The sequence below is a fragment of the Vombatus ursinus genome, unplaced genomic scaffold (assembly GCF_900497805.2).
Source record: "Vombatus ursinus unplaced genomic scaffold, bare-nosed wombat genome assembly UNPS02014781.1, whole genome shotgun sequence".
Lineage (NCBI taxonomy): Eukaryota > Metazoa > Chordata > Mammalia > Diprotodontia > Vombatidae > Vombatus > Vombatus ursinus.
In genome coordinates, this window is record NW_020954559.1 from 14,039,196 (window position 1) to 14,055,255 (window position 16,060).

The 16,060-nt window shown below is 37.6% G+C and overlaps 1 protein-coding gene across 2 annotated transcripts in view; it reads left to right on the plus strand.

The window, feature by feature from the left end:
- The first annotated feature begins 257 nt into the window (after nucleotides 1-257).
- The window catches only part of LOC114046285 (vitamin K-dependent protein Z-like), a 31,182-nt gene continuing 15,379 nt past the window's right edge, over nucleotides 258-16,060 (plus strand). Inside the window, exons 1-4 of one of the 2 annotated variants that reach the window (XM_027866583.1) lie at nucleotides 258-390; nucleotides 1,748-1,911; nucleotides 8,095-8,119; nucleotides 9,977-10,102. In XM_027866583.1, the coding sequence (XP_027722384.1) occupies nucleotides 282-390; nucleotides 1,748-1,911; nucleotides 8,095-8,119; nucleotides 9,977-10,102 (424 nt within the window). In that variant the 5' untranslated portion in view covers nucleotides 258-281. The remainder of the gene's footprint in view (nucleotides 391-1,747; nucleotides 1,912-8,094; nucleotides 8,120-9,976; nucleotides 10,103-16,060) is intronic. The other variant, XM_027866584.1, reaches the window with a different exon arrangement.

Below are 16,060 nucleotides of genomic sequence, written 5' to 3' on the forward strand. Positions count from 1 at the left end.
TTCTAAGATTTTCCAGAGGTTTTGGATGAGAGCAAAATGAGCCAAAGATAGAGTGATCCAAGGGGCTGCCTGGTGTATGTAAACAAAAGTCCACAGATGCTGAATAAGTAACGTGTTAACAAGCACATTAACTGGAGATAGTGAAGAGATTACTGGCTGATCACCCTGCAACACCAACAGTCTTCTTTCCTTCCTCTCTCACTCCCTCCTACCCCAATGGCAGTGAACTTCGAACTTTGAACTTTCTTTACTTGCTTAACTCTCCTGAAAGACCCACTGATATGCAGCTGGACTCCACTGAACTAGCCTGGACAATCAGAATGGCGGGCTGCTTTTGGATGCTGCAGTTATGTTTCCTTACCTTCTCTCTCCATCAGTCAGAGCAGTCAGGTAGGATGTTGGATTCTACTGTATTACTATCTTCCTTTGCCTTTCTGCTGATGGCTTTTTTGAGACAACCCAGAAGCATATCTGAGAGGTGGTGATTTTTTTTTTCAGGGAGCAAAATTAGTACACTGTCTTTTTTCATTGCTAGAAGGATCCTTTTTATCCCCTTTCCCATTCTATATCAATTTCACTGAAATCCCCTTTTAAAGTCTGTGAAACAAAATTATCTGGAATCCTATTTAATGGTAGCCTAAGCAGTGTAAAAATCATATTTTTCTTTACAACCTGCCATTTTACCCTCTCTCCCAAATGGTCTAAGAGACTTTCTCATATAAGCATTTATAATTATTGAACTTATCTGAGCCTATGATCAGAGATGAGTGTACTTCTCTGCAATAATAAAATAAAGAAGAGAAGCAAATGAAAAAGAAGAAAGGAGAGACAAAAATATTCACAGTCAATTTATTAACTTTGAAAAGCAAACAGGAGAAATAAGGTCTTATGTTCACCAAAAGGATTAAATATTTTCAATAAATCAAGTGATTAGAATCTTCTCATTTGAAATAAAATGATACTGATTATAACAGCAATCTTCTAGATTACAAATATCTGATTATACATTTGATATTTACCAAGAAATTAAATATATCTATATTTCACAGAAAACAGAATTATAGGATGTTAGAAGCAAAAACTAAATCAGAAAATCTAAAAAAAAGATAATCATTAAGGAAAACACTTAAAAATATACAAAAGAGTAAAGAAGGAAATTCAGAAGGATACACAGACAAGCTTTATTACTATCTTGTGAAATTTAATGAGTATATTTAAAACCTATATGTTAATAGAAGTGCATAGCTTCATATATACAATCCATTTTTCAGTTTTTGTTTATTGAAATGTCAATGCTTGTTTAATTCATAATAAAAGGGATAAATTTTCAAATAATAGATCTAGCCCAGATCCCTCATCTTACAGATGTGAAAACTGAGGTCCACTTTGAAAAGAAAGTATAAAAAATAAAGTTATGCTAATCATACTAAATTACAAAAATGATTTCAAAGAAAAATTTTATGAGACTTTCCCAAGGTCACAAAGCTAGTTAGTGCCAGAGTCAGGACCTTTTTGGTATTTTAAATTCATGTCATATTTTAGTATAGATTCACCTCTCTCTAGTGGAAAAATGAACTTAAATGAAAGGAAAAGGTATTTGCATTAGCACAAACGTCAATTAGTTCTGGGATTTTCTTTTATTTTCCAAATATCCATACATTCTCGACTTTTTGAAAAGCAGAGATCTAACAATTCTTGAATGATCTCTAAGTGTTGACCTCACCTCCTTTCTTGCCCTGCTTTCCAGTATTTTGGCCGGCTTCTAAGGCAAATGAAGTTATAGTAAGAACGAAACGTGCCAGATCATTTATTTTGGAGGAGATTTTAAAGGGGAATTTGGAAAGAGAATGCTTCGAAGAAAAATGTGTTTATGAAGAAGCAAGAGAAGTCTTTGAAAACAATGAAAAGACTGTATGTACTACTTTTTTTCCCCATTTCTACTTGTTTCACCTTTTGCTGTCTTGCAGAAATTTCTTATCTCAAAGCAACAAAATTTAATTAGTCATGTATTTTAGAGGGGACATTTCCTTCCACTACTCCAACAAATTATCAGGTGAATTAATCTAGCATCTGTACTTGAGACCCTAACTTTTTAATTAGCTCAACCAAATCACACTCAACACAAATGCATATGGAGAGAGCAAGGCCAACTGTGCTCCAGTGTTATAGCAATGTTTCTTCCAAACTTGGCAAGTTAGCGGCAGTTAGCTTTAGACATCATGCATAGCAAGAGATTTTCCCCTGCTAAGCTAGAAATTAATATGTTTAACAGAAAGGCCTACTTGTCTCAAAAAGGTCAAACCACTTTTTGAGAACAAAATAACCTTTCTTAGGACTGGACTCCTACATAAAAATTTCATCATGATTTACTATTTGGATTAGTTATATTGCTTGACACATGTGACCAGGTATGCATTGGAAGTAGTTCAAGTCAGGGGCATATCCATTTTAAACAACTCCCTAGTTCATTGGAAGTTAGCTTAATTAGGGTATAAGGTGAGAACATTTCTGGTTCTTAATGGTAAAATATTTAATTTACATTTTGCATTTTTACTACTATACAGTCCTGAGAAAATTATTTTAATAGTTTTGAATAAAGGTTTCCATCTGTGACTACAAAGTTTGCTTTAACAATTTTCCAAGCGTTCTGACCCTCTTACATGGTGAACTCATCAGAAGTTGGCTGTGTTCACTTGTAGTTATAAGAAATTTATAGTGTACTGCTCTGATTTCCCTTGGAAGGGGTTCCATGTATTTGCAACTCGTATTTCCTATCAAGATTTCATAAAGCAGAGGCAGGAACAAGGCATTGGTGTGTCCACCAATGAACACGTGTTCTCTGTGTTCTAAAACTGTACTCTATGCCTTGTGCTATTCTCTGGAGGTTTTCTGGCTTCCCTATCATTCAGATAACTTTATTTATTACCAAAATACACCCCAAAATAAAAAGCAAAAGCAAAAACAAACCAAAAAATTACATACTATAGAGAGTGGAATTCCCTGGCATTCAAATTATGTGTATTTTTTTAAAAAGTATCATTTAACCCTACTTATCAGTCTACCTTTTTTCCACGGCTCCTTCCAGCTATCAAACAGCAAGCTTTTATTAAGCACCCACTAAGTACCCACTGTGTTAGGTCCTGGGGATACAAAGACAAAATGAATCGGTCCCTACCCTGAAGGGGCCAAGGGGGATTTTGTGTGTGTGTATGTGGGTGTGTGTGTGTGTACACACACACCCACATACACACACACACGCCCCATACCACCCCATACCACATCACACCATACCACACACATACAAACACATCAAGCAACAAACATTTATTAAGTGCCTTACTTTGTGTCAGGTACTAAGTGGGGGAAGGGATCTTAAAGTCAGTCAGTATTCAGAGCAAGATGAAACTTCGTGGTTGTTTTTATGCCATTAAATCACTGTTAAATTCTAAAGAAACAATTTCATGTGCAAATCTCAGTCAGACTTCCTTAAGGCCTTTGCTGTCAGTGAAGAGCTAGGAACAAACTTCTTTTGAAAGAATTTAGCATATTCAGAACCCTAAACAAATAGGATCAGAGATGTAAACGGAGGAATGTACTGGTAAATGTTTAATAACAGGCCAGGACTCAGGAAGACTCATCTTCCTGAGTTCACATCTGGCCTCAGACATTTACTAGCTGGGTGACCCTGGACAAGTCTCTTCACCCTCTTTACCTCAGTTTCCTCATCTGTAAAATGAGCTGGAGAAGGAAATGGCAAACCACCTCCAGATCTTTGCCAAGAAAACCCCAAATATGGTCACAAAAGGGAGACACATCTGAAAAACAACTGAACAACAATAACAATTTGGGGGGGAGGGGAATGTACCCACACGCTTTTAAATTCAATCTGCATTATTAACACTTTTTGAAATTCAATCAACAGAACAATAAATCAAGCCCTGATTTATAGCATTTGGTGTCAGTGCTCATGATGAAAACATAACGAAGGTCTCCAAGAAGGGGTTAGAACCAGATGCAGTATATCCTTCTACAGAAAGAATTTCGAGATGACTTAACCCCTTCATTTTACAGATGGGGGACCTGAGGTTTGAAGTGGGGTAGAGTGACTCAAATTGACTCATTAGAAGGCTAAATGCTTAGACTACAGGCCCACTCCCCAACTTCATTTTTTATTTTTTAATTGATTTATTTTTAAATCATTTTAATTTCCATATATGTCCCACTCTTACCCAGAGAGTCATTCCTTGTAACAAAGGTTTTTTAAAAGAAATAGAGGAATAAAGCAGTTTACCATAACAAATATCAACATATTAACTGTCACATAGTATACACAATGTTCCATACCTATAGTCTTTCACTTCAGTAGCTTTAAAAAAACCAAACTAAAACAAAAAATTAAAAAACCACCACTATCATTTTTCTTTGAGATGTCTTAGTGTTGCTCTTTCCCTATCCCTCTTGGTTGTCACTAGGATACTAATAAAAGGAACAAATTATGTTTGGCTACTTCACAGCTAAATTTGAGAATATCTCTGGTGATTTTTCGTGATTTAAAATTTTTTCAGATGGTAGTTGATAGCTTGTATTTTTTACTTTGATAATTATTCACACACTTGAGTATATCTCTTGATCATATATATTTGTGCCAGCTCCCTATAGATTTTGAAGGTCAAACTTTTATTAAAGATATTTATTGCAAATATTTTTCTTTTCTTTTTTTTTTTTAAAGGCAATTGGGGTTAAGTGACTTGCCCAGGGTCACACAGATAGTAAGTATCAAGTGTTTGGTCTGAGGCCAGATTTGAACTCAGGTCCTCCTGACTTCAGGGCCAGTCCTCTATCCACTTCGCCACTTAGCTGCCCCGAGTCTCCAGTTTTAATGGGCATAATAGCCTGGTTATATCACCAGTCAGTGCCTCCCTTCTTCCATCAGACACAAAGGAAAAAGGAAGTCTCAGATGCAATGAATGAAAGAGAGTAAGCCTTGGAGTTAGGAGGGTCCTGGGTCCAAATCCCACCTCCAGCACTTAATAGACAGGTGATCTAATTACCAACCATTTAACCTTTCTGATCCTGAGTCTTTCATCTGTAAAATGGGAACAATAATACCTATGGCACCCACCTCACAGGGTTATCGTGAAAATAAAATGAGGCAATATATGTGTATCTAAATCTATATCTAAAACACTTTGTAAATCTTAAAGCACTATGCAGCTATTATTCTTATTCTTATTATTAGTGTTGAAATATACTTTTAAGTGTAGTATGAATCAAGGAATCAGACTATGTAGCCCGGTTTAATCTAATGTTTACACTGTCTTCAGATCTTTAACCACGTCTTGCCAACAGATGTACTTACTATATACCAGGCCTCATGGTTTGGATCTTTTTAAAAATTAGTTTGCTCTTTTCCATGAGTCTTAGCTGGTGATAAAGTGAATAAAAATAAACATCCTCTTCTCCTTATTTGGCACATTTTGGCACGTATTTGCTATTCAACCTGGGCAAATAGGAGTGTTATTTTCTCATGGTGTTTGCTTATTTCCTGGCCTTTAAAGCGATTAAGCTCTTCTGCTGGGGAGCAGAGGGCACTGACCCAGGCTTCTTGTGTTGGGAGCCTAGGGCCTGGTTGCTGGCTTTGTGTGCTGGGGTCTCCAATGTTGGCAGTTGGAGGCTGTAGGGTTCTGGCAGCTTATCTGGTGTTGGGCTGGAATCAGCAACACTGGAACTCTAGGGGTAGGATTGGGTAGTGTGACTCCTCGAGATTTCCTGCTCACCTTGGGCTTTTCCTTCCTTTCACCTTCTTCAGCTCCTTTCAGATAGATGGTGCAGGATGTTTATCCGCCTGGGGCCCCTTGGGGGGCTGCTTCCCTTACTTTTGCTGAGGCCCTGGGAGAGCCAGTTCCTGTAAAATGCTGAGGCACCTGGTGGTTTTTCAAGCTGGTTTCCACCGGTTCCCCTGCCCTCAGTGAGGCACTTGGGGGTCCAGGTGTTGGTGTGTGTTTGTGTGCTCCACCACCTGGGTTTCAGGATCTCCTCCTGGTATACTGAGGTGGGGCTTTCCGCTAGCTTACTGCTTCCCCTTCCCCCAGGGCAAGAGGCGCCTTTCCTGTTAATCCCTCAAGCTACCTGGGCTACTGGACTGCTGCTCCCCATCTTTCTTCTGGTTCAGTTGCTCCAGGGTTTTTCCTGGGACCTATTGCTCCCAATGGCCCCTGGCCGCTGTCTGGGCTCCATTCTCCCTTCAGGAGTGTTATTTTCTAAGACTATCTTAAATTGTCAGTAGTACCTGTCTTCACATGCATAATTCTGCACTAATTGCCCCCACCTTCAAAAATTCACTTATAGATCAAATGAGAAAACCAGACCTTTATCTTTTTAAATAGCACAGTACCTGCCTTTCAAAGCTGAAGCCCTGTATTTTTAGCTGAATTTCACACCCATGTTATTCCCTCCCTGGAGGACATTCAGAATCTGCTCAGTGAAGTCTGAATTAGACCCTGTTCTTTCACATGGCTGTTGTTCAGTCGTGAATGACTCTTCGTGACCCCATTGGGGGTTTTCTTGGCAAAGATACTGAAGTGGTTTGCCATTTCCTTCTCCAGCTCATTTTACAGATGAGGCAACTAAAGCAAAGAGGGCTAAGTGACTTGCCCAGGGTCACAGACACTAGCTAGGAAGTGAATGAGGCCAGATTTCAACTCAGGTCTCCTTGACTCCAGGCCTAGCACTCTATCCATTTCACCACCTAGCTGCCTGACAAGGAGTAGCGCACTTAAGATAGTTGTACATTCATTATAGCCTCTATTGTACAATAGCTAGTGGTATATGCAACTTATCACCCTTAATAGATTATAAACTGCTTGAGCATAAGGTCTTATTTATCTTTGCATCTCCCTTAAACATCTTGAACATATGATTCCTGCAAACCGTGACCCTGGAAGGTCCTCTTAGGAATGATTATTACCTCCCCTTCAAACTAGCCTCAGCAGCCTAGCAAAATAGGAATTTGACCATCCTGCTGGAGAAGCTAGCTCAGACCTGCCTAAGGCAACAGACCCAAAGAAGGATAAATAATTGCAGAATTAGTTCTTAAAATATCATTCTGACATGTTGCCAAGCAGCAAATTGAACAAATATTCATTCAACAAACATTAATTAAGCACCTAATATCTGCAAACAATAATGCTAGCTAGTATTTATTGAGTTGGGTTCTCCCAGTCACAAGAGGGTGACTGAGTGAGACAAAGTAATTGTGTATGCCCACCAAAGAGTCTTGGTTCCTGAGCTAGATAGCCTGGCATAAGAAACAAAACTGGGAAAGGAGGTGTTAGGGCTGGAACCAAAGAACCCAAGACTTGTCAGATTCCCTTGAAGCAGCCCTGAAACTCATCTTTCTAAAGGAGGATTTTCACCATTGTTTTAGTTGCTTTGTAAAGATGAGTATAGTAGCTGTGATTCTTTACAGACAGTAAGACATGAGGCTGTTAGCCACTTCAAAACTCGAAGAGGGTGTAGAGTTCTCTTATCGTCTATAATATATTATCTCTACCCCCATCCCTTGCTGAATGTAGGAAACTAGACTCATTTCAAACTAGTAGTGTAAAGGTCAGCTAGGTGGCACAGTGGATAGAACACGGGCTCTGGAGTCAGGAGGACCTGAGGTCAAAATCTGGCCTCAGACACTTGACACTTACTAGCTGTGTGACCCTGGGCATGTCACTTAACCCCATTACCTAGCAAAAAAAAATAAAACCCCAAAACAGAAAAAACAAACTAGTAGTGTACTGGGCAGTAGTCATCTGGAGAGGCAAATGCCAAGGATTTGTCATCTTCATGAAACCAAGAGGTTTGGCTGAACAATGAAAACTTCAATCATTCCAATTTTTAAAACTATGATGTTAAATATTCATTTTCACTGCTGCATTTCAAAACATCCAGATGAATGCCAAAAATTAATCCTACTTTTGTCATCCTAGTATTTTGGCACATATTTCAGTAAATATTTTAATAAATAAATAAATGCTTTGATGAAAGGGATAATAGAGGGGGGAAACTGCCGTTTTAAATATTTGATTTTTTTTTGTCTTACAGCACACATTTTGGAGCCAATATATGGGTAGGTGGCTTTCTTTGATTTGTCTTGTCAACTTTTCCTTGAATCATAGAATTTTAGAACTAGAAAGGAACTGTAGGGGATCTAACTCCCTTATTTCAGAGATAAAGAAAATGAGTCCCAAACAAGTGAAGTGATTTAACTCAGGTCACATAACTAGCAGAGCTAAGATTAAGTTCTTTCCATTAGTAACTCACTGCCTCTATTGTGTTTTTGAGAGCATTATTCCTCAGTTCATCTCCAGGTTGACCACAAGTTTTTTGGGAAAAGTAGTTCTTGAAGATCACCTACAAAATTACAATGTTCAGCCTATATTAATGGAAGGAACTTCCTCCCATACTGAGGAAATTACTGAGCTTTGAAGAATTAAACCAAAGAGTTGTCTAAGCATTTAGTTCTTAAATTGAGTTCTCAAATTCTCTAATGACTTCTTGGATTCCTACACATAATGCTAAAGTTGTTGGAATATATTCTTCAAAATAACTAGCATTGTTGGAATATATTCTTCAATCAAAAAGTTCACACCTGTTTTACATCTTTTAAAACCTTAGAGAAATGACTTAAGAGGTGACAGTCAAGCCATCTAGGTGGTAATGATGTGACATGTGTGTAATAGATTCACCACCAATACTGGTTACAGTGGTAGAACATAATGAATCTTGTGTCATGGATGGGGTCCTAAGGAAGCCCAGTTATTTATTAATAATGAAGCCTCCAACTTGGTGTCATCAGAGAGACAGAGAGAGAGAAAACTTATTATAGGCTAGGAGTTAAGTCTAGGGCAACTGGTCTCATGGGTTCTCTTTTTGTTTTCTTTCCTCTCCCCTGCATTGCCTCTCCTGGAGAAGGTTTTGTATTTAGGAGTTTCAATCAAGGAAAGAAGTGTGGAGTCAAAAAGGAGTTTTATATGGCAAAAGAGGAATTTTTAAAATGAAGAAGGGAAAAAAAGAAAGAAGAATATAATGCAAGCTCTTTGAGGGCAGGATCTATCTTTTTGTCTTCACATCCATAGTATCTGGAAGCGTACAGAGTAAAATTTTGTGTGTGTGTGAATAAGACATAGTTAGTGTATTTTTAACTCAGACTCAAAGTGGAAGTAATTTTTTTAAACATATATCGACCAGAAGAGTACCTTTTTTTTTTTTGCAAAAAGAATCAGTCTCTTATAAAATCTCCTTCAATTTATGTAATCCTAAAAGGGTGGAGTCTAAGTTATGAATAGGAGGGCTAGTTATCAATTCAATTAAACAACTCTTTATTGTAATCTAACTAGTGAAGGCTCCCATCACCTCATGCCTTGATTAGGTGGGTCTGCCTGCCTCAAGTTTTTCTCTACTCTAGTCCATCCAGAGTAAATTTTTGATAAATGTTTGTTGAATTGAATTTAGAAAAAATAAAACATACTAATGAATACTATTTGCGGTTAAGAAAGCAAGGGGCAAAAAAGGGGAAAACTCAAGATTTTAATATTTCAATTTTCTCATCTGTAAAGTGGGATGGGGGTGGAGGGAAGGTGTCTAATTAGATAGCCATGAAAGTCCCTTCCATTTCTAAAACTATGATCCTATGTCTGATTACCTTAATTATCCCTTGCCTCTAGTTCTACTATACTCTTTGACTTAATGTCCTCTGGTTGTCTTCCTAATTGAAAGAACCCCAGCCAGACAGTGGATAGAATGGGGGGCCAAGAGTCAAAATTTAAGCTTGCCAAGGTTGCCAGTTTGTAAAAGCTCTCATAAAAGTATTGTCTAAGGCAGAGGTGGAGACTAAAATGAGGTTGAAATAATACCCTTTATTACAGATAATAATATTCCATAAATGTTTTGCAGTTCTTAAATCCTGCTGTATTTCATTAATGAGGTGTTTCTACAGCTGGCACTCCATGTATGTCCCAACCCTGCCTGAACAATGGAATATGTCAGGATTACATCCGAAACTACATTTGCATCTGCCTCGAAGGGTATGAGGGAACAAATTGTGAATATGGTAAGAGCCAAGGTTGTGACTTAATTTTGTTCCTTTCATGAAATTTTCAGGCATACTCTCACGTCACATACAATTCACTCCCTTTCCTCTCCTCATTCTCTTCCTGTCATAGGTCTTTTTTTTCTAGTCAGAAGCTATGATTTGATCTTTGTGGGGACTTCCGAGTGTAGAAAATCTTCACCATTGTAGATGGGCTGCTCATCAGCAATTTAATAAATGGGCCTTATGTTCATTTTGTAACAAAACCAAAGGGGTTCCTCTTCTAGTGACATCTAGGATTATTGGATGTCACCCTGAGAAGCAGAAGTGAGTGTTTATTATATAGAATCCTCAGTACTCTATATGCAATATATATAATTTATAGAGTATAACATAGAGATTATTGAGTACTCAATATACAGTGTATCTATAAATATTGTATAAAGGGGGGAAGTATTATTGCTATTTTTAGGTGGAGAAAGGGCCAAAAGTATCAATAAAATAGAGACATAACCCATATAACTTTGCCTCTACCAATGTTATTTCATAATAACATCATTAATAGATTATCAAACCTCATCATAATGTCACAAAATGACATTATTTGGCTGAGAGCCAGAGGTGCAAATTAAATGGCTGGTCACAATACAAGCCGTACCAGCTCCAACTCCTCTTTCTGTGCTAAATTTGGTGCATATACATTATGTCTATTAACTGTCTCCTGTAATATGTTTCACAATTATTACTTCTGCTACTACTACTACTAATAGCTAGCATTTTAAGAATATCCTTTTAGAGTTGGTAAAGTGTTTTTTACAAATATTATCACATTAGATCCTCAGAACAACCCTGAGTTTTGTTGTCATTGAGTCATTTCAGTTGTTTCTAACCCCATTTGGGGTTTTCTTGGCAAAGATACTAGAGTGGTTTGCCATTTCTTTCTCCAGCTCATTTTACAAATGAGGAAATTGAGGCAAAAAGGGTTAAATGACTTGTCCAGGGTCCCACAGCTAGCAGGTGTCTAAGTGTGGATTTTAATTCAGGTTTTCCTGACTACAGGCCCAGTGCTCTATTTACTATGCCACCTAACTACCATCACCTAGCATAACATTTTTTCTTTTTTTTTAATTAATTTATTTTGATTTATCAACAATCACTTCCATATGCTTTTGAGTTTAAAATTTTTCTCCCCCTTCCTCCCCACCACCCTCCCCAAGATGGTCTGATATAGGCTATACATGTACATTCCTATTAAACATATTTTCACATTAGTGATGTTGTAAGTAAGAATTAGAACCAATAGAAGGAACCATCAGAAAGAGGAAACAAAACTCAACAGAAGAAAAAAAAATAACAAATAGTATGTTTCAATCTGCGCTCAAACTCCGTAGTTCTTTCTTTGGATGTGGATAGCATTTTCCATCACGAGGCCTTTGGAGATGTCTTAGATGCTTGTATTGCTGGGAAGGGTTAAGTTTATCAATATTAGTCATCGAACAACATGGCTGTTACTGTGTACAATGTTCTCCTGGTTCTGCTCATTTCACTCAGCATCAGAGCATACAAGTCTTTCCAGGTTTTTCTGAAGTCAGCCTGTTCATCATTTCTTAGAGCACAATAGTATTCCATTACTTTCACATACCACAACATGTTCAGCCATTCCCCAATTGATGGGCATCCTCTCAATTTCCAATTCTTTGCCACCACAAAAAGAGCTCTACCATAACATTTTTGTGGAGCTATTTAAAACCTTTAGGGAGATATATGATGATGATGGATAGAAGGTTAGCTTTGGAACAGTAAACTCTGGATTTAAGACCTGCCTCTGACATATATTGTGTTTTTTGGCCAAGGACAAATCTCCTAAACCCTCAGTGCACCAGGTAATTCTCTAGAAGGTAAGACTAGAGGGTACAAACCAGTTGCTGATCAGCCTCTGTGGAGGAAGTTTCAATCGGGGAGTTTCCCATACAAATAAAATCACAGGTCTGAACAACAACAAAAAAGCTTACATGTTACTTAACAGAAATATTTTCTTATTGCTAGACTTATTTATTGACACTAATCTGTGAAGGGAATGGCAAGGAGGTTGTGCAGTGGATAGAATGTTGAGCTTGGATTCAGAAAAACTTGAGTTCCAATCATGTTTTGGGACATCCTAGGCAAGTTATCTAACCTCTCTCAAGCTCATTTTCTCATTTATAAAGTGTTATTATTGTTTGTTGCTGTTGGTTGCCTGTATCCAACTCTCTATGACCTGTGGACCATACTGTTGATGGGGTTTTCTTGGTAAAGATACTGGAGTGGTTTGCCATTTTCTTCGCCAGCTGATTCTACAAATGAAGAAACTGAGACAAACAGGGTTAGGTGATCTATCCAGAGTCACACAACTGGTAAGTGCCTGAGGCCAGATTTTAACTCAGGTCTTCGGGACTCCAGGCCCAGTGCTCTATCTGCTGATCCACCTACTTGCCTCCTATTCATAAAATAGTAATCACAATAACACTTACTTCTCAGGGTTGTTAATTATCATCAAATGAGATAATCTATGTAGAGCACTTTGCAAACCTTAAAGTGCTTATATAAATATTAACTGTCATTATTATTGAAGGAAAAGAGCTTGGGATCATGGAATGATGTAGCTGAAAGATACCTCAGAGCTCCAACCTCCTCGTTTTCAAAGGCAAAAACTGAGGTCCAGAGAACTCAAATGTTTTGTCCAAAGTTACACAACTAATCGATAGTCAAGTCAGAACTAGAACCTGGGTCTTCTGACGCCCTGCCACGTACTTTTCTGTAGAGAGCATTGTCTGTGGTATTAGTGTGTGTGCATGAAAAATTTTTTTGCTTTAGATTTAGACTTCTAATTATACAGCATAAACCATATTCTGTTTGAGCTGAATAGCCCCTGAGACATCATGTAATCCAGCCTCTTCATTTTTGGCTGAGGAAACTTACTGATAATAAAATGAGTTTGCCTTCCTTGGATTTACACTGAGAAATGGTAAAGTGGGTAACTTTGCAGGGCAGCTAGTAAGTGTCTGAGGCCAGTTTTGAACTAAGGTCTTCTTGACTTAAAGCCTAGTGCTGACCTACCTATGACTCACTTTAGTGACTATGTTCCCCAGGATCTAAGTCATTCCCTTGTAATAGGCCAGTCTCTTGGGAGGCACATAAACTTTTAAGCTACCTTAACCCCATCTGCACTAAAAAAGGGCTATGGAGGAAGGGGACTTAAGAAATTCAGAAACCAGCATCCTTTCCCTGACCTCCTGCCATCAGTAGAACCAATTACTAATGAAAATAGCATTTACTGGGGTAGATAGGCATTATAAGTAAAGAAAAAGAAGCAAAAGAAATGTAGGAAAGAAAAAACAGCCTCTGCTTTTAGCATATGAAAATAGGAGACTCAACAAGGCTGCTGTTAGGGTTGTTGCTGCCAGACAGAGGTTCTTAATCTTCGGCTATGTATCTGATTCTTTAAAAAATGTATTTTGATATATTTGATATTTGATATTTTGATAACTGCATTAAAATATAATTTTAAATTTAAATTTAAAACATATTTATTAAAATATATTCAAAATATAATTTGCATATATATGCAATATAATTGCATAAATATTTTGATAAATTGCATTAAAAATATATTTTGATAATTGCATTTCAATATCACTGGCAGAGAGGCAACAAGCATCTATTAAGCACTTAATATATGGAAGTGTCATAAAAAGTGTCATAACACTTTGGATACAAATGTATGTTAAAAAAAAAGTCCCTGCCCACAAGGAGCTTACATTCTACTGGGACATAGCAAATAAAAAGGGTTATAAGTAGGGTTATAAAAGCATTGCCTCACTGCAGAAAGAGCCCAGTTGAAGTTAGATACAATTCATTAGGTACCTAATCAGCACAACTGCCTCATCCTCAAGCTCAATTCTGATGCATCTGAGTAGGAGTAAAGAAATGCAAATGGTGGGAGCAATCCAAGGCTGGATTTTAGCAAGAGTTAAGCAGCAATAGGATAAGTATATGAGAGTACAGAACAGGTGATGGTGAATTGGTTAACTATAGTGTCAATATTGGGAAGGGAGCAAAAGGAAGTCATAGAAGAGCAGTAAGTACTCAGAGGGTGGAGGGATAGGAGGTTGCTTTGAGGGTGAGGAATAGGGAAGAGATGGAATGTTAGGAGTTTATAGTCAGACAGAAGATTCTCAGACTTTCTGATCAAAGAAGTGGGTAATGGTGAGACTTTTCCTGACTAGCTGAGGTAGAATGTAATGGGATTGAGGAGATGGAAGAACTGGGAGATTAGGTATTACAATTGCTAATCCCTAATCTAAGTGCACGGGAACTCTGAGCAGAAGTGAAGCAGTCTCTGCCATTAGGGAGCTTAACATCATACATTTCCTATTAGAGAACAAGATTTCTTGACAAGATGAAAAAATTTTAATTCAGAGCTATATTAAGACAAAATTATTATCTTTTTTTCTTTTTTTTTGGCTGGGCAATGTGGTTAAGTGACTTGCCCAGGGTCACACAGCTAGTAAGTGTCAAGTGTCTGAGGCCAGATTTGAACTTACACACTCCTGACTGCAGAACCAGTGCTCTATCCACTACGCCCCATCTAGCTGCCCCCCAAAGTTATTATCTTTACAATAAAACTGCTGATAAACAGACAGAACTGATACAATAGAACAATTAATAATAATAATGAGTACTAGCATGTTCATCAGGATATCTTTTAGCATATTTTCCCTGCTTTGGATATTAGCCTCTGTTCATAGATTATAAACCTGCATAAGATATAAATTATTTTTCATTATGCATGAGCAGATGAGTAATATACTTTAATAATCTGACCCTCTTAGAAAGGAGAGCAGCTTTGGCATAAGCTTTTTCTGTACCACTTACAATGAATACAGTGGGAGTACTTGCAGTAAAATAAAGGTCACTCTGAATGCAGCATGAAGGCAGAGTAAACAGCTTGTCTTTGTACGAAAGAAATTATCTTATGTAACACTAGTGGGTGTCATTGTGAAGGATAGAGGTGGCCAGGTGGTACTTGATCCTTTCTGTTCTGCCTCCCTTCTAAAAGTAGAGCTGTACATTCCCAAGCCTTGCCTGTCTTTTCCCTGGACATTGGTTTAGGGTGTGATCTTTCCTCTGGTCACTCTCCTCTTTTCTGAGCTTTCTTTTTCTCAGAAGATTTAATCAGCCACACCCTAGTACAACAAGTAGCTTGCTTTTAGCCTAAACATTTTTTTAATGTACATTTTTTGGTTTTTTGAAGTTTAGAAAAATTTTTAAGTTAACATTTTTTTTTAACTTTTAAAGTATCTGGAGGCAATTTAAGGATCCTTAGGTTTTCAAAGTCTCTTTCCCTGTTATTTTATAGAGTACATATCAGATGAAACAAATTAATATAATAGCTCAGAGCCCCCAGTTAGGAAAATTTTTAAAATTCATAGAGAAATTTTGTTTTCTGCTCTAATTTAAAATTTGTGTATTTCAAGCTAGCTCCTCCTCTTTTCCCAGAATAGACTAAGTACACAATACAAGTCTTTACTCCCAAACCTGACTTCTTTATACATGAAGCAAAATTAAGATACAAGTAATGCTCAAGTAAAAGCAGTGAAAAGAATATGTGACAGCACCAGTAACAGGAAAGGGCAAGTTGGGGAAAGTAGATTTTTTTGGAACTTTCTCATCAGCTGCTTTGCTCTAAGATGCCAGCAGGGACCTTATAATCCATCTCAATTGCTTGCTTCCCTGCTACATGTAGTTTAGGTTTCCTTTCTTTCTCGACTGTATTCCCTAGCACTATCCCAGTTCACTTTGTTAAGTCCCAGGAGGGTCTGAGGATGCCAGCTCATGCCATCCTTACTCCTTCCTTTTAGTCTGTTCTTTTGCATAAAGTGTGCAATTTTTAAAAAATCCTGGATGTGACTCAGATCCACTTTCTGGTTCAAAGACTGT